This window comes from Lacerta agilis, chromosome 3, assembly GCF_009819535.1.
Source record: "Lacerta agilis isolate rLacAgi1 chromosome 3, rLacAgi1.pri, whole genome shotgun sequence".
Taxonomy (NCBI): Eukaryota; Metazoa; Chordata; class Lepidosauria; order Squamata; family Lacertidae; genus Lacerta; species Lacerta agilis.
The window spans coordinates 1672626-1691510 of record NC_046314.1 but is presented as its reverse complement, the minus strand read 5'-3'; the positions used below and the strand labels follow the sequence as shown (position 1 = coordinate 1691510).

At 43.1% G+C, this 18885-nt stretch overlaps 1 protein-coding gene across 3 annotated transcripts in view; it reads right to left on the bottom strand.

The window, feature by feature from the left end:
• Positions 1 to 18885, bottom strand: part of SUPT3H (SPT3 homolog, SAGA and STAGA complex component) — a 231597-nt gene that overhangs the window by 53710 nt on the left and 159002 nt on the right. For all 3 annotated transcript variants that reach the window (XM_033145597.1, XM_033145596.1, XM_033145595.1), the window contains exons 4-6: positions 9867 to 9953; positions 8460 to 8550; positions 3917 to 4053 (exon numbers count right to left, since the gene is read on the bottom strand). In XM_033145597.1, the coding sequence (XP_033001488.1) occupies positions 3917 to 4053; positions 8460 to 8550; positions 9867 to 9953 (315 nt within the window). The remainder of the gene's footprint in view (positions 1 to 3916; positions 4054 to 8459; positions 8551 to 9866; positions 9954 to 18885) is intronic.

Here is an 18885-nt window from a genome sequence, read left to right as displayed (position 1 = left end):
AGTCTACTAAACATGGCAAATAAGATATTCTATACTACTTTAAATGCTAACTACCATCTTCTTTTCAGGAACAGAACATGTTTCCTGCATTTTTAAAGCCCACAGTATTTTTTAAAGAGACCCAGACCAAGTTCTTGTTTTAGAAAAGCATCCACAATAACAAAAACTCTTATTGACCAACTAACATTTCAGAAAGCAAAATGCAGTTTTCTAGTTGATTTTAAGTTTCCAAATACAACAAAGCAAGATCATTCTCCTGAATCTTTCCTTCAAAACTGTGCACGCCAACACACACACACACACACACCACTTCTCCTCTTCCTTTTTGGTTTAACCAATACAGAAATATGCTTGAAATGGATTTACACACCCAAATTAATAAGAACTTTGTCACTGCTAAGAGATTTTTGAAATACAAAGCAGCATATAAATGCTTTCAAATAAAATACAGAAATAAATATTACCCATGGTTTGCAGATGTAATGTTAAACCATGTGTGATGTGTTGAGAAGTTAGGGATAAAATTGTAGAAATTGTGTAAGGTTGATCTTTTGCTACATTTGGTCCAGTGCCCAATCGTCCTTCTTTGGGAGACATGTGGAAATTGAGGGAGACCTTTGTTTTACCCTGCCTAATAACCTGCAGTAAACCATGCCACTGTGCTGATTTCACAGTTAAGTTCTTAGAATCAGGGAGTAACTCCCTTCACCCATGAATAAACAACATGTGGAAAGGAAACATTGCTGGGCCTCCCACCCCTGATCCCAAATCCATGAGTTAGATGAAGTCTATAGGTGTGGTGTTCGCCATGGGGAAAGACTATGTGCTAGGCTTTTCCTTGCAGAGGTCCAGCACTGGGGGCTGGGATTAGGAATGATGCGGCATCCGGGACAGAGGCAGAAGTGGCCCTGCAATCAGTTTTACATGTTTGCTAGTCTTTCACTTAAGGAATTATCTGGTTTCCAGGCTCCAGTTAGAGCCATGTTCCCTGAAGTCCATGCTGTTCCTCTGCCAGGATAGAACAACAACTTTTATGTGACTCAACAATTGCTTGTCGTACTTTGCAACTGTATTCAGAAGCTCACTGCCTAGAACACAGCCACCATGGCTGGTCACACTATGGTTATAGCGAACAAGGTAGGAGAGTTGGGAATTCACATTAAAGAGTGGAATTAGAGTATGGGCAAGTCCACAGCTGTTCCTGATTTTGCAGCTCTGGTTAATAAACTGTTGGTGTTGAAAGGCCCCCATGAGAAGTACAGTGGTACCTCAGTTGTTGAACAGCTTAGTTCTCGAACTACTTGGAACCCAAACACATCAAACCTGGAAATGAGTGTTCCGGTTTTCGAACTTTCCCCAGAAGCTGAACGTGCTCTGTTCTGAGTATGACTTCCGTTTTGAGTGCCACACTTCTGTTTTCCAAGTGAGGGAAGGCAGGCTGGGCGGCAAGCAAGCAGGCACCTGCCACCCTCCAGCGCTGGGTCCCTCCGCCGTCGCTGCCACAACAGCAACCATCCCCTCCTCCAGCTCCAGCAGCCCTGGCGCTGAGTGAGGAAAGGGTGGGCCAGGGCAGCAGCAACATCCCTTGCCTGCTCACTTGCCGCCCCAGCCCAGCCTTTCCTCACTCAGCCTGGCTGCCTTCAGGTGGTGCAGAGGCTCTGATGCGGAGGTGGGGGCTCCTTTAAGCTTCTCCCTTGAGAAAAGTGCAGCAGTGAACCCCTCAACGGAAAGTGTGATGGAGCCTGCACCTCCCCAGCTGAGCAGCCCCGATCCAGCTCCTGTTCCCATGCAAGCAGCAACAGATTGAGGCTCTCTAAGCTGGGAAGTGGAAGCTTTGCGCTGCCTAGTGGAGCAGCCCAATCCCACTCCTACTTGCCTGCAAGCAGGAGCAGGCTGGGGTGGGTGGGTTGGGGGGTGGTGGCAACATCCCTTGCCTGCTCATTTGCCCAGCCTTCCCTCACTTAGCATCATCTGGCCCTCCTTCATATCTACTGGAATTCCTTCTCCTCTTGAGGAAGCCAGTGTTTTTGCACCTCTGGCCAGCAAAGTGGGGGCTGCCCCTTAAGGGATGAGCAAGGGCAAGGGCTGATTAATCAATCAATGGTGTTTGTGGTGGGCTATTGGGTTTGATTTTGTTTTTTGGGATATGTATTTTGTGTTCTCATTTTGTATTTTTTTGTTGTGAACTGCCCTGTGATCTTTGGACTAAGGGTATACAAATTTAATAAATAATAACATTATACTTGAAATGCTACATGTCAGCATGTCAGAAGTTTCTTGCTGACAGAGAATCCTGAAATTCTTCTGCAGGTTCAGGGCCACAATGAAGCCATGTAGACAGGGGAGCGTATTGCTATAAACAAAAGCATAGTTTTTATCCTCAAGTAGTTAAAAACCTATTAAGTAAATGTTATAGTTGACATAAGAATAGAAGAAGATCAGACTACAGGCAGTCCAGTTTTATGCTCCCACGGCGGCCGAGTAGGAGCTTATGAGTAACCTTCAAGCAGGACACCAGCATGGCAGCACTCCCCCCTCCCCCCCCCTTGGGATCCACAGCAACAGGCATTCAGAGGCAGACTGCCTTTGATTCTGGAGTTAATATAGAGCCATCGCAAAATCAGTGCTACTGCTATAGGGTAAGGTTACCAGACGTCCCCATCTCCCGGGGACAGTCCCCAGATTTACAAATCAGTCCCCTGACAAAATCCATCTATTTAGTAGAAAGTTGAAAAGTGTCCCCGGATTCATTGAAAAAAAATCTGGTAAACTTACTATAGGGTGTCTCAGAAGCAATGCTCTAATGAGACAGAAGAAGAAGAAGAAGAAGAAGAAGAAGAAGAAGAAGAAGAAGAAGAAGAAGAAGAAGAAGACTAGAATGATATAACGGTAAGCGAACATCTTAATCCTTTTGTACTATGCTAAAATGCTTAAGTAAAAGACCAAACCATGTGAAAACGTTCAATAGAACAAAACTGCCCCCCATGGCAACAAGAATGAACCAAGATGTCTGCATTGTGGCGCTTGAGGTTGCATAGGAAAAGAATGGAAAGGAAACGTTACGCTATGAAGATCTTAACTAGCACTTCCCAAAGTGGAGAGAGATTGGCACATGCACAAATTAGCCTAGGGGCCAGGAAAGCGGTACAAATTCAGATAGCATTTTGTTAAACATATGGCTAGCTTGCTAGATGGTTTTATTTCCCGGTTACAGCATTCAGCTTCATCCACTGAGGAAAATGCCACATACAGCAGCATACTGTATATTGGAATATAGGAATTGGTTCCATACCATGAATTATATGTAAAATATATATTTTTAAACATAAGACAAAACAGAATCATAGAGTTGGAAAGAACCCCAAGGGTCATCTAGTCCAACCCCCTGCAATGCAGGCAACTCAGCTAAAGCATCCACACCAGATGGCCCTATCCCAAATTCTCTGACAATTTTGGTTAATAGGCAAACAAATATGGTATCGCGTCTGTCGTAAGACAGGTGAAATCCCTGCCTATTTTTACACAACAAGCGGATAGCCAACATACACAGTGGTCAACATTTGCATGTCTAATATTTATTTTATATTTACATTTTACATTTAACACTGTGAAAACTCGGTGAGTGTAACACTCTGCACGTTTCTGGGAACATAAACTGCTGCTTCTAAAACAAGTGGTATGCATATCAAGCTTTTAAGATGCATTTACTTATTTGCAAAGTTACATTTGGCACTGGGATCCCAAGAAAATTGTCTCTTGGTAGAAAGCTTTGATTAGATGGTATTTACACTTTTTAGGATTATGCTAAGTGTTATTTTTGAATTGGGAACAAATCTGGGTTTGTTTGCTATTTTGCCTTTTCCTGCAACTTGCCAAGAACATCTGCTTAATTAAAATATTAAGGTCCAGAATTTACCTCCATTCTCTCTAGTTTTACATCATCAATCTCATCATCTTCCAACAAGCCCAACAGCTCTCCAGTCTGATCAATAGAGATAAGAAAATCTTGAGCAATTTTCTGACGTTTATTGGTGCTGCTGCTACTGAGTCTGTCTGAAAGAAATTGAAGGGGGAAACAAACAATTTGATTTGATCTTGGTGTTATCATTGACGAAGCACATAATATATATGTAAAGATAACACCCAGGCACTGAAGAAATGTGAAGGTCAAATATGGTCTCCAGTTTCTCAGAAATCACTCATCTTGCTTACGGCTGATTCAAATTTGGTGCAATGTTGTTCACTATATCATGCTCAAAATCATAATATGGCTTACCATAATGGCTAATGACATGACAGTATCCTCACCCCTTTCTGGACAATCACTTTCTAGTATAGAATGTCAGACTTACTTTGAGGTATGTCCTTCATGTAATCTACCACAATATCTCAACAAGCCTCAGTTTTAAGGAGGACTCAGGAAACATAATACAGTCATACCTTGGAAGTTGAACAGAATTCACTCCGGAAGTCCGTTCGACTTCCAAAACGTTCAGAAACCAAGGTGCAGCTTCCGATTGGCTGCAGGAAGCTTCTGCACTTAATTGGAAGCCGTGCTGGACATTCAGCTTCCAAAAGAACGTTCGCAAACCGGAACAATCACTTTGCGGTGTTCGGGAGCCAAAACGTCCGAGCACCAAGGCGTTCAGGATCCAAGGTACGACTGTAAAACCAATCACACGAATCATATAGATCTCGACTGTGAAATGGGTGTGGTAGAAGTCACCTGACAGGATGGCAGTGTGTATGACTACTTTATTGACAAAAAATATATTATTAGGCTGGAACCCAATACATGGCATCATGCCCAGGCATTCATAGTTCTTTGTGTGTAAGTTCCATTCAACTTGTACAAGTGTCCTTAGTGCAGTGGAGGCTCCTCTCACAGTTCATGGGTTTCCAGAGAATGTCTGCCATTTCCAGCAGCAACCTCTCCCGCGGCTGCTCTCCTTTCTCACATCTCGCTACTCCTCCACCACCATTGCTCTGCTTCTGTCCTTCCTCATGCTTATCTGCACCAGTCCTGGTCTCCTTCCATCTGCACTACCTGTCTTCCAACATCCCCATTTTTAAATTATTTTTAAAGGAGGTTCCTGAGTTCCAGTCAGGCTGGGATTCACATTTATGAAATTTCATCTCTAATCTCAGATAAAGTGTTGCTGATTATGGTTACTTAGTGGTGAAAGAAGTGCATTCCATACATTCGCAGAAACACCTTAGCTATTTTCACATTTTCAAAACATAGTATTTAAGCAAGAAGATGAGTAATGCTGCTTCTGCCAAAACACAACTATTTATGGGACAGAATGCCTCTATAGCTTTACCTCAGACAACCACAGACATTGTCTGGCCTTGGTCAAATCTCTTTCTGTCAGCCTCAGTTCTAAGTCTGTACATGGGAATTATAAGTAACATGCATGCTGTCTTTAAAGATTTTCTGCCGTGACCTGATTATCTAGCCACAAACAAGTCATTTCTCTCATCCCTGTTAAGAGGGGTGGGGGTGGAACAAAGGGACTGGGGTGGGGTGGGGTGGAGGGGGGTGAGACAAGTGTGAAGGGCTGGGTTGAGCTTCCAGCATCATCACTTTTGGGAAGACACCAGCTGCCACTGCCCACAGAGAAGGGAGAGGAGAAAGTCTTTTCAATACATTGCCGGTGTACAATTTAAAACACCTCCAAGCTATATATCAGAATTAAGTGATTTTAGATTATGGTTGCTTCATAAAATATGTCAGATTCTATTCTATTCAGATGCCTATTCAAATTAATTTTGAAGCCAACCACCTTCTCCCTTCCACTTGCAGGCTGCCACACGTAAATTACACATGCTGAAATCAATTAAGCCTTTTAATCAGCACCAGTTCCTTAGCTCAACACAGCTCTTGACATTAAACAGATCTACTTATCGTATGGTTGCTGGACTGCCATACTGCACTTTTATAAGTAATTTGAAAGGAAAAACACAAGGTTAAATGGAGTTCCCAAGTAAGTAAATATTTTTGGATGTCTAAAGTTATCTGCATGAGGAATATATTTGGTATATAGAGTTTGTATGCTGAATACTCCCCAAAGAAATACATTTATTTATTTATTTATTTATTTATTTATTTAAGATTTCTTGGTTTACAAAAGTATGTGCAATGTCTCTTTTTTCAAGTTGTGTTTTCTGCAAATCAGTTTCATTTGTTGAGACATTAGTGTTACATTAGGAAGAAAAGGGGGAAAGAGGTGGAGGGGGGATGGTGAGCGGGGTGGGGTGGGGTGGGGTGGGGTGGCAAGGCAATGCTTCTATTCTACTTGGTGTATGTGCGGGGTTTTGTGTCAGCGTCACTTGTGTGGGTCTTTACTATTTGCTTGTATTCCTTTGGTGGTGAGAGAGGTTGGGGTTGGCCTAGGGCAGTGATGGCGAACCTTTTTGAGCCCGAGTGCCCAAACTGCAGTGGAAAACCAACTTTTTTATTTCAAAGTGCCAACACTGCAATTAAATGGCCTTAAGTTCACTTATTTCACTGGGGTTGCTCTGAGGAAATAATATACATACCAGTACAACCCTTCATTTGTTCTTTGAATCTTTCTCAACCTATTATTCATAGCCAGATCGATAGAAGGTTATAGGCAGCAGGTTCAAAGAGTTATTTTATTTTGGGTACACTGAATAAAATTTCGCCCACGACTGTGCTGGTGTGTGTAAATACATAAGCAATCAATCCGCGGAATGTGATACAGGCAAAGCTGCCTTGATGCATGTAATTTACCTTTAAGGAAGTAGAGGGGGGGGGAGGAAGGGAAGAGAAGAAAGAGAAAGACTTTTGAGAGTTAGTTCTCCCTGCATGAACTCCTGTGTTATTCGCCGCCCTCCTCTCCGCATCTGCATACAACTTTGCAGAGGGAGGAGACAGAAAACGGAACGCAGGAAAGGGCCAGTGGGTTTTTTATTTATTATGTGTGGGGGTTTTGTTTTTGTTTTGCAAAAACTGGGCAAAGGGAGGAACCATAGCGGTTGCATCCCAAACCTTCCCAAATGCAGCTCCTGCCCTTTCTTCGAGGTTTGACTTCCTCCTTACCGGAGAGCGCTCGGGCAGTCGGAGGAGGTAGCTAAAGACATGTGAGAGCCGCCACCACAGCAACGGCGCCTCCCGGACTGTGAAGGCGGTTGGGAAGAAAAGCCCACCCGGCAGTGCAAGGCGGGAAGCAAACGCCGCTCAGCTCTGGCGCAGCTCCGCCTACCCCTGCGCGGGGGCGCGCGCCCCTTGGCGGCTTGGGTCTTAGCGAGACTTTTCTTCGCGCCATCCCAAACACCACTCGGATGGAAGCGGAGGTGGCCGCCTACTCCTCCAATGCACCAACCCTGTGTGCACATGTTTGAGTAAAGAGCTCCACATTTGCCTCCTTCCATCCTTCCTTCCACCCGAACATACATAGCACTGCCGTTTTACTTAGGGATGGCATCGCCGGCGGGGCCGCGCGGCTCCCCCCCCCCCCGCTCGCAGCGCTCAAAAGGAGGGCTTCCCCCTCACCCGCCGCCCCTGGCCCAGCCCGCCGCTGCTGTTACCTCGCCGTCGTCGTTGCCTCGCGTCGAATCCTCCGCAGCAGCAGCAGCCAAACACCACAGGCGCCAAGGAGGGAAATTGCTGCTTTCCGCTGCTGCGCCTGCGCTGGCAGGACGCATGAGCAGAGCAGCGCGGCGGCGCCATTTCCCCGCCCCTGGCGTGCCAGCAGAGAGAGCTCTGCGTGCCAGCTGTGGCACGCGTGCCACGGGTTCGCCATCACTGGCCTAGGGTGTGGTTGTTTGTGATTGGCTGTGGTGAACTTTGTTTTTGCGTGTGAGTGGGGTGTGTGTGTGTTTTTGGATCAGGTTAGCCAGATTGATTTGAATGCTATTGGCGGGTTCTTGTTGTTATCTAGTTGGGCTGTGTATGTGATGAAGGGTAACCATACTGGGGTGAAGGAGTCTTTGTCTATTTGTCCCCATGTCAGTTTCAGTTTGTTGGTTAGTTTTTCTAATAAGGCTGTTTCCCATACTATTTGATACCATTGGTCTATGCTTACTCCTGACAGGTCTCTCCAGTGTCTGGCTATGATGTTTCTGGCTGCTGGGAGTTGGTGGGTTATGAGCTCTTTGTGTTGTGAGTAAGCATTATTGTCTTGGAAGATGTCTAGTAGGGCCAGTTCTGTGATGACTTCTAATACTTGCTTAGTTGTTTTGCATATTTCCTGTATGATTGATGTCCAGAAGAGTTGGATTTTAGGACATTCCCACTACATGTGGAGGTATGTGCCTGTGGAGGTGCACCCTCTCCAGCATTTTGATGAGGTTCCTGGGCATATTAGCGTTAGTTCCTGTGGTGTTAGGTACCACCTGTAAGTGAGTTTCAGAGTGAGTTCTTTTCTTTTCGCTGATATGGATTTGAAAGGAGATTTAGACCAGAAATACAATTTATCTACAAATTTACCTACCTTCAAGAAGATCATCTTCTTCAATGCCTTTGACAACTTTAGATTTGTAGTCTCGGAAAAACATATATTTAAGTAGCCTTCTAAGCTTTTTCTAGGGAGAGAGAAAATAAGAGTGCTAATTACAATGGATACAAACACTGCCTGCAAGAGTAAGAAACATAGCTCGAACTAAGAGACACAGCTACTACCTTACAACACATACACAAAATTACAAACACACTCATTGCTATAATCAAAGTTGCAGGGTGCACAGAATGGAAAGGCGTCATTAGGCTGCCAGTGCAGAAGTCTGTTGGCTTCAGCATTCCTTGGTATACTTCAAAAGTGGAAGATCTATTAATAAGGCAGGATTTAGAGAATAGCATGCTTTTAAAAAGAAAATTACCTGTAATCTTTAGGGGGGGGGGATACATGGACTTGCACAAGTCCTCTGTTTAACTTAAATACATTCACCTAGTATTTTCACATGGCAAAGCCTGCCAATCAGTTCATTGACAAACTATATGCGACAATGATCATCTCATTAAAAAGCACACTGTGGTCATTCATTTAACAGTAGGCATGGGGAGGGATTTTCATTGGGACTGTAGCACATGGGAGAAGGCTTAACCCTTCATTCTCCAGCCACATTGTGTGTGTGTGTGTCAACAGGGTTCTCCAGAAAGCTCAAACTCCCACCACCACCACCTGCTGCTATATAGATTAAAATCAGGACCTCTACTTCTACTAGCACATTTGTAAATTAACTGACATACTCCCAAATTTGTTTTCATGTGCTGCTTGCCCCAGGTCTTACTCAAGGCACCAAGCAATTGTGTCTCATAACTTTGATTAAAATAGGCTCCAGAATTGCATAAATGAACACATCTGAGCACCTTTTATGCACTGGAGGGGGGGGAGATATATAATCTTCCAACTGTGATAGCTCAGTTGGTAGAGTATAAGGCTTTTAATCTCAGGGTCGTGGGATCCAACCCCATATTGGGCAAAAGATTCCTGCATTACAGGGGGTTGGACTAGATGACCCTCAAGGTCCCTTCCAAAGCTAACATTCTCTGATCTGTTTTGCATGCTTAAAGCAAGATCTGAATTATTTAGGAACTGTAAATGGGAAAGTATTGATGTCAAGAACCTGAGGAATCTAGGATGCTTTAAACTCTTGACAGATCAGAAAGGACTAACTGGGCTATGCAACTAGGTGCTTTCCCACAAAGAAATAATTTATCTTGATGGAATTACATTTCATTTGTACAATCTGAAACAAATATACAATATGAAGTGAGATGCAGAATAATTAGTTATAATAAAATTCTGTCTATAAATCCTTTATTTAAAAGATGGTTAAACATCTTTTAACAGAATATTTTTTCCAACAATTATTTTAATAATTGCATTTAATAAAAGTACCTTATCTTTGCGCATCAAAAAAATAAGATCTTCTGCAGAGATTACTCTTGCTCCTCTCATTTGAGAAACTTCAGAGGCTTGTTGTAACTGTAAACAAACAGGCAGGGCGAGAAGAGTGATAACAGCACTAGCATTTGTTTGAATGTGCTTACTGAAATTCATTAGACATAAAATATAGCCATATACAAAAATTATGGCTTGGGAAGACCTCAAAATTCCAGACCAAAGCATGATTCCTCAGTAAAAAAATAAATAAAACACCAACAAAATTACAAACTCCTTCATTATCTGTTTGGGATTTTCTGATTTGCCAGCTGCTATTGCAACATATCATTTTGGGTCTTTACCATGAGGAAAATTCATGGTATCCTACAAGCAATCAGTGTGTAAAACATCCTGTAACATTGAAGGGAACAATCTAGCTTTTGCATCTATAGAGCAAGAAAAGAAAAAAAGAAAAGAAATGTAATGTTTATAGAATACCCACAAATACACTACTGCAACACAATGCTAACTTTCCTTCCTTCCTTCCTTCCTTCCTTCCTTCCTTCCTTCCTTCCTTCCTTCCTTCCTTCCTCTCTCTCTCTCTCTCTCTCACACACATTAAAAAAAAATCGAAGGATACCCTGTTTGAGTGCTGATGCTAAGAACCCCTCCATTGTGGCACAAGGTCGTTGTTGGCATCCATCTTTCTCAAGAGAAAATGGAGTGCTTTTCTGGGGGTGATGTCAAACCACTGTGTTAGCAGCACCAGTGAATTCCCCAAGGCTCAAGCCTGGGCAGTGTGTGTATGGAGGTACTGGGCTGCCTGGACCACAAGGCTCCCCTCTTGGCCTCTCTGATGTGGCTGCAGGAGTTGACACATCTAAAACACTTCTATATGCCAAGAGTAAGTTTGTACGGTTCAATCCTGCTTCTATTTGTCCAGGCAATGCTCATCCCCCAATGACTTCTTTCCTGTAAGGACTCTCTCTCTCTCTCTCCGTTTAGGAAGATGAAAGATGCAAAATGAGCAATGGGTGCTGGTGGAGACTTAATTTTTGGAAAGCCTAAGCTATGTTAAAATTTACTTTCACATCTGTAAGATGAAACAATAAATAGAAATATATATATTCTTACTCACCCTTCACAAAATGCACCTGAAAACAATTTGAAGAAATTCTAACCTTCATATGCCAATGGTTTTACTCTAGTAGTGGCTGAATAAGTATATTATTAATCTGAGATCTCATGCTGGTATGACTTGAAATAGGCCTATTCAGAAGTTAAAAAGATCAACAAAAACAGTAGCTGTTTCTAATATGGAAGAGGGGTGGGGGCAAGCTTTCAGTTTTGGCAAGTTTTCAGCAGGAAAAAGATTCAGTCAATAAATCATAATACTGGACTGCATTATTTTTTTCAAGTCTAATCACATGCACACAAAATGTGGACTGTATCTGGTATGCACAACACAAAACATACTGCACACAAAAAATTCACATTATTTCCTTTGAAATGCTCAGGAGGGCCTTTGCAGCTACAAAGACAAGAGAACTTTCAGGAATTCAGAAGTCACAGTAACATAATATTCCTTGAAACTGAACTGGAAAGTATAAGAATGTGAAAAATGATAGTTCTTTTTCTTTGGCACAGAAAAGTGGCTTCTTATTCTGATTAGTTTAAGGATACACAAGGTACTTAAATTTCCAGCATAAAGTATAGAAAAGCTGGGTAAAATTATAATACAAAGAACAGGATGAATACCTCATTGGTGTAATTTGGATGAACCCAGAGGACTTACATCCAGCATGCATTTACTCAATAAGCGCTTAGAAAATTGATGTTAGTATGCTGATAATACAACACATCTTTTTCAAATTTTGCACAGATCTACAGAAGCCTTCAAACTAAACAGATACTTTAAAGCTCTGTTGGATAGAAGGTAACAAAATTTTAATATACTGCAGCCACAACACAATATACAGTAGGGTGTGCTTATGCCCACTATTTTAGTACACCTGTGTGTATTTGTGGCCACAGGGTGCCAAGCAACACTACTATGATTTGGCCACTTAACTCCATTGGACAAGGGCTACAGGCAGACCTACATGCATTCAATGTTTTATGTGTAAAATCCAGCTTCCTACAGAAGCACACACAGCTGACGGAGAAGGGGCTTCTCAGTGTGTGTGATATCAGGGTGGGGCCATTTGTTGGCCTACTTGGGAACTAGAATGCTTGAAGAGGACCTGTATGGTACTGTCTTTATGTTTAAAAACTGTATCACCAGTTTCTTGAAAACATGAATTAAAGGGGTCTAATTATGATGAAAGTGAAATTATTGGTGTGTCACAGTAGTTAGAAAATGGAATGCCTGTGTTTTGGGGCCCATGGGCCAGTTTGGAAACAGCTGGTTAATTCCATGGCCAACTAGGAGCCTGTGGGAAACTAGCAAGCTTTAGAGCACATGTTGGAAACCTGTGGCCCTCCAGATGTTCTTCAGCTCCCATCAGCCCCAATGGTCAGTGATGATGAGAGTTGTAGCCCAACATCTGGTAGATCCAGACCGGCTCAGAGGTCCAGAGTGGCCCATGCAGCTTCCAATTTATGAGGCCCCTTGCCATAATAAAAGAATTGCCAACATATGCCAGTATAATAATAATAATAATAATATTTATTATTTGTACCCCGCCCATCTGGCTGGATTTCCCCAGCCACTCTGGGCGGCTTCCAACAGAAATCAAATACAAAAATATCAAACATTAAAAACTACCCTAAAAAGGGCTGCCTGTATCTATATCAGTTAACAAATAAATAATGTATTTTAACAATCACACTTCTTAATTGCTTACTTTTGCAGCTCCAGTCTGAGAGACTGGACCAAAATGTGCAGAATGCTCATAAAAAGAAGAATTTGTGAAACTTAACAAATTCCAAAGTTACCCCTCTCCCCCAACTGGTCATGGGGTGGGACATAGATTCCCCAGCCTTGACTTAGAACAAGGAGAAATAGTAACATTTGCATTGTGAAAGAATGGTGAGAAAAAACAAAGGAACTTGCTTAACGGTGTTTCCTCTTCACTGCAACCGCAAAAAATATGTAATGAAATCTATTATGCAATTACACTGGATGAAACAACAGGAAAGGAAAGGAATACTGAAGCCAAAGCAACCCCATAAGAATAAATTATTGCACTACTTTTTTGTTAAGGTTCTAACGTATGGAATAAAATTGTCCAAACAATTTAAGATCAAACTATTAAGAAGCTAGTTGAGATGTCTTTTTCAATAAGCAGGATACATACAACTTTCATTTTAAAAGTTCATCAAGCTAATTCCCAAGAGTGAAATATAAGACACATCACTACCTTGAAGCTCTTCCTTATTTTAAGACAGAACCACAAAAACAACCCTGTGCCTCAGTGTTGTTACGCAGGAGCTTTTAAATTCATTTCTCCTGTTCGGCTTCCACAGAGAGATCTGTGTGTTTTTAACCTATGAAACCTAGTCCCATCCCAACATGTGGATGTCTGCAAAGGAACCCCAGCATGGGAGCAACTTCTTTTGTCTATGCATGGACTCCGTGTGATCCGTAGCACCATGCAACTGTGTGTCCTCTTGCATGTGCACTTGCTTACATGTTGGAGTTCCTTGGCAGAGGCTTCCTTGTCAGAACTAAGCCTGAGGAAACAGTGCTAGAGGCAGCGCTAGCAGTTCAGCCCTACTCCAGTCTCACCACATGAGCACACTACATGGGAATTAATGCAAGAACACAATTTAATGAGCTCCTGATGGGTCACCCCATACACGTGGATTTCCCTTGCCAGGATGGGGAGGGATTGTAAGTTTTTCACATCTGCCTTTCACAAAAAAAGAGTGGCTTAACAGTATTGTAACGGTCAGTCTCAGCAATCATGGAAGTTACAGATGAATAACAACTAGGCGGCCTCAGGTTCCCCATCTCTGCCCTAAAATCTCCTCCTCAAGCTTGGAGCGGGGGGGGGGGGGGTTTGCACTATTTTGTGCCTCTAGCTTTTACAAGGAATCAAAAGTTTTTCAGGAAACGCTAACATCTTAGATTGAAGTAATAACCTGCTCAGGTGTAGTGTGTTCTAATTTGCTTAAGAACATTACCTGGTGTGTGAAAATCAGCACTTTGGAAAATGGGCTACCTTTGATGATAGATAGCCTTCTTTTGGCTTGGCATGAGACAGCATGACCACAATGAAATAATAGGGTCAACAGGCTTCCCCCAAAACGTTCACTCTCTTCAGGGACTTCTAAAGGGTACACTTGTGAAGAACTATAAATGAGTGATCAGTAAAATCATGCTGGCTATAATGGAGCAGGTGGACTGAAGGTAAGGTATTGTACCTTGATCAGGATTTTTAAATAAATGAATCAGAAGCCTTTGTCTTTGCCACTCCCAGAACAGAAGATGATAAGGCCTTAATGGAATTTACAGACCAAATTCATTCCTTTTGTCCACTTTTCTTCTCTCTCTTTTTCTCTGCTCTTTGGTTTTCTCTCTCCTTAGGTCTTTTTCTTTTCTCTTCTCCTTTCTGTCCTTGTTCTTTTTATATTAAATAGCTGTTTTATTTCAGTATATTATAAAAAATATACTTTATTGATTTATTTAGTCAATCAATAATTAATTATAAGAGGGGGAAAGATGTTTGGTAGGTGAGAGCAATATTTCTCAAACTGTGGGTGAGGGATCCCTAGCAGGCCTCAGCACTGCAGCCTCCTCGAAGGTCCTACCGTACTGCAGCTTTTGGTTGAACAGACCCCATTACGGAAGGAGGAAGTGAATGTAAAAGGAGCAGGAAGGTTGGATGGGGGAAAAGGCAGTTGGGGGATGGGCATGGGAATGCAACTTAAGTGTGAAATGAAAGGAGGAGGAGAAATAATAATAGGAGCTAAGTGAAAATACTTTGAGAGGCACATGGGGGAAATCAGCAAATTCTGCCTAAAATGTCCTGGTGCCTCCAGAGCCAACATCTGTATGTAGGTTAATTTTCCAAAGAGGAATTATATATCAACAGAAAATGATGTCAGTAAATGCTAGCTGCTAGGGAGGTGTTTGAGTGAGTTCCGGCACCTCTTTTTCTAGAAAAATAGCATTGCATGTCATTCTGGTGAGAGAATGCAACACTCCTTCTTGTTCTCTTAGGATTTCTACTGAGACATGAAAAGAAACAAGGCAGCGTTGAGGGAAATGGGACAGCAGAAGCAATAGGGCAATGCAAGGCCTTCAAAGGTAAAACAAAAAACAAAGGTCAGCACTTAGAATTAATCACAATTGGAAAAAAACAATGATTACTGTACAAAAGTCGCTGGTATTTGTGTTCTCTGTTCAGTCTGCCTGCTCCACTTAATACCCACCTAGTCATATTCTGGGAACAAGCGCCATTTCCAAGCTGTGTTCAGTTCAACCCCACAGAAAATGCATCATAATAATCTAACCTCAAAGTAATTAGGAAATGAATGCCTGAGATTATTATTTTCTCATTTCTTGAAGAAAGGGAGAAGATGGCACCCCAGCAGAAGGTGTTCCAAGGTCCTCCTGGCTACCATCTGTTTCTGGCCCACCAAGAAGGAAGGTGAGATTCAGGAGTCTCCCAAATCCATAAGCCTGATATGGAGGGGGGAGTACACTGTGCATTGCATGTTGGGTAATTTTACAGCAGGCAACTACTGTGCACTGGAGTCAATCACTCCCATTCAGAAGTTCTGGCACTGCCTGCTTGCCTACCATACTGATCCGTTGGATCCAGGGTGACAGGCCATAGCAGGAGAAGCAAGGATAGGAGCAGAGCAGATTTGCCTTTGAAAGTTTAGAAATCATTGTTTTAATAATAATAATAATAATAATAATAATAATAATAATAATAATAATAATAAAAAATAATAAATATTTATACCCCGCCTATCTGGCTGGGTTTCCCCAGCCACTCTGGGCGGCTTCCAACAGAACATTAAAATGCAATAATCTATTAAACATTAAAAGCCTCTCTAAACAGGGATGCCTTCCAATGTCTTTTAAAGGTCTGGTAGTTGTTTTTTTCTTTAACATCTGGTGGGAGGGCGTTCCACAGGGTGGGTGCCACTGCCGAGAAGGCCCTCTGCCTGGTTCCCTGTAACTTGGCTTCTTGTAGTGAGGGAACCGCCAGAAGGCCCTCGGCGCTGGACCTCCATGTCCTGGCAGAATGATGGGGGTGGAGACGCTCCTTCAGGTATACTGGACCGAAGCCATTTAGGGCTTTCAAGGTCAGAACCAACACTTTGAATTGTGCTCAGAAACGTACTGGGAGCCAAAACGTACTCGGCGGCCGCTCCCAGTCACCAGTCTAGCTGCCGCATTCTGGGTTAGTTGTAGTTTCCGGGTCACCTTCAAAGGTAGCCCCGCATAGAGTGCATTGCAGTAGTCCAAGCGGGAGATAACCAGAGCATGCACCGCTCTGACAAGACAGTCCGCAAGCAAGTAGGGTCTCGACCTGCGTACCAGATGGAGCTGGTAGACAGCTCCCCTGGACAGCTCCATCTGCCCTGGACAGCTGCAAGTCCAAAATGACTCCCAGGCTGCGCACCTGGTCCTTCAGGGGCACAGTTACCCCATTCAGGACCAGGGAGTCCTCCACACCTGCCCACCTCCTGTCCCCCCAAAACAGTACTTCTGTCTTGTCAGGATTCAACCTCAGTCTGTTATCCGCCATCCATCCTCCAACTGCCTCCAGACACTCCGACAGGACCTTCACCGCTTTCACTGGTTCTGTTTTGAAAGAGAGGTAGAGCTGGGTATCATCCGCATACTGATGAACACCCAGCCCAAACCCCCTGATGATCTCTCCCAGTGGCTTCATATAGATATTAAAAAGCATGGGGGAGAGGACGGAACTCTGAGGCACCCCACAAGTGAGAGCCTAGGGGTCTGAACACTCATCCCCCACCATCACTTTCTGAAAACGGCCGAGGAGGAAGGAGCGGAACCACTGTATAACAGTGCCTCCAGCTCCCAACCCCTCTAGACGGTTCATAAAGATGTTATGGTCGATGGTGTCAAAGGCCGCTGAGAGATCCAGCAGAACTAGGAAACAGCTCTCACCTTTGTCCCTAGCCCGCCGGAGATCATCAACCAGTGCGACCAAGGCAGTTTCAATCCCATGATGAGGTCTGAATCCCGACTGGAAGGGATCCAAATGGTCCGCTTCTTCCAGGCGTGCCTGGAATTGTTCAGCAACCATACGCTCAATCACCTTGCCCAAGAATGGAAGATTTGAGACTGGGCGATAGTTGGCCATATTGGCCACATCTAAAGATTTTTTTTTAAGAAGCGGTTTAATAACCACCTCTTTCAGCGGGTCTGGGAAGAGTCCCTCACAGAGAGAAGCATTCACCACCCCACTGAGCCCATCGCCCAGCCCTTCCTGGCTAGCTTTTATAAGCCAGGATGGGCAAGGATCAAGGAGACAGGTGGTCGGTTTCACTCGTCCAAGCACCCTGTCCACATCCTCGGAGGTAACAGATTGGAATTGATCCCATGCAACTGGACTAGACAGGGCTCTAGCACTCTCCCGCCCCGGCCCTGCTCCCACGGTGGAGTCTACCTCTTCCCGAATCTGAGCAACTTTATCTGCAAAAAACTTTGCAAAATCATTGCAGGAGATCAGGTGGTTCCGCTAAATTGCGAACCACCTGAAATAGTTTTCCTGCTGCTGTTTTCTGCAGATGCAATAGAGGCGGTGAAGAAAGTCTTCTTCGCCGTCACTATCGCCACCTGGTAGGCTTGACAATGAGCTCTAACCCATGTCCGGTCAGATTCAGAATGAGTTATCTGCCACTGGCGCTCTAGCCGTCACAATGATTGTTTCATTGCCCTCAGATCCGTGGAAAACCGTGCAATCGGAGAGGGCACTTCGGAGCCAAACAGTCAATAACTCCACATTCCATCAGGCCACCAGGGAATCAGAATTCACTTCTTTTTAAAGCTGCTTCTTTGTTAGTAATAAAGCTTGGAATTGGTGGTGGTGACTCGAGTGTTTTGAAATGGTGACAAAAAGGTTGTTTGTTTGTGGGGGGGGGAGGGGAGAAACAACACAGGAAGAGATAACTGCTCTTAGAAAGTACTGTAAGTGTTTAGGTTTTCTACCACCATCCTTTTTGGGTATATTTGTTTTAGAAATCATCTTAGTAAATTGGCAAGAATGCTGCATTGTTGTTATCATTGTTTTGTTTTGTTTTGTTTCTTTTCCAAATTGAGAAGAGTTACAACAGCCCCTAAACTGTTTTAAAGGGAGAAATTGCATGACTTAATGATCTGTCATTAAAAAAAAGCAATAAACAATACACACCAGTTAAGGACATCAAAAGCGAGCACTGGTTTGGGTTTGCCTGTCTCCCCCCCTCCCCCAATGATGGATGAAAGAGAACATATTAAAAGATAATTCTCTGAAGGTTGTATTTTTTTTTCTCCCTCCTCCCCCATACTTTGCTTAGTGAGGTTACTTTCTAGAAGTTTTGATAATTACCTTCTTCTGGTTTCAAAAAAACATTTCTAATAATAATAATAATAATTAACAATTTTCTCTGGTGAAGATTCAATATATTTAAATATTTCTGGTTTGAATGTTGAGAATTTGTAGGTATGTAGGTACTAGTCTATTTCACTTAACTCAAAAGGGATTGAAAGGCAGGGAAACCAAATCGTTGCTCCACAAACCAATTTAGCTGCTTTGCTTGTGTTTTACAGCAGCACCCTTACTATGTCTACTCAGAAGTAAGCCCTACTGAAATTAGTGGGGCTTACTTCCGGGTAAGAGGGGATAGGATTGCATCCTTAGCCTACTGTGAGTGATGCCTAGCCCAGATGATTCCACTGGAGGTCCAAGGGACTACTCAATTAATTACTTTTTTTACTCTCAACCATGTATTATACTTCTGAAATGAAGAAAGCTCTGGCTAACAAGGTTTGGGTTTTTGTGTGGAAGGGCTCTGAGAGCTATTTAGATAGCTCTCACAAGGAGAAGGGGACGGCAGAGGA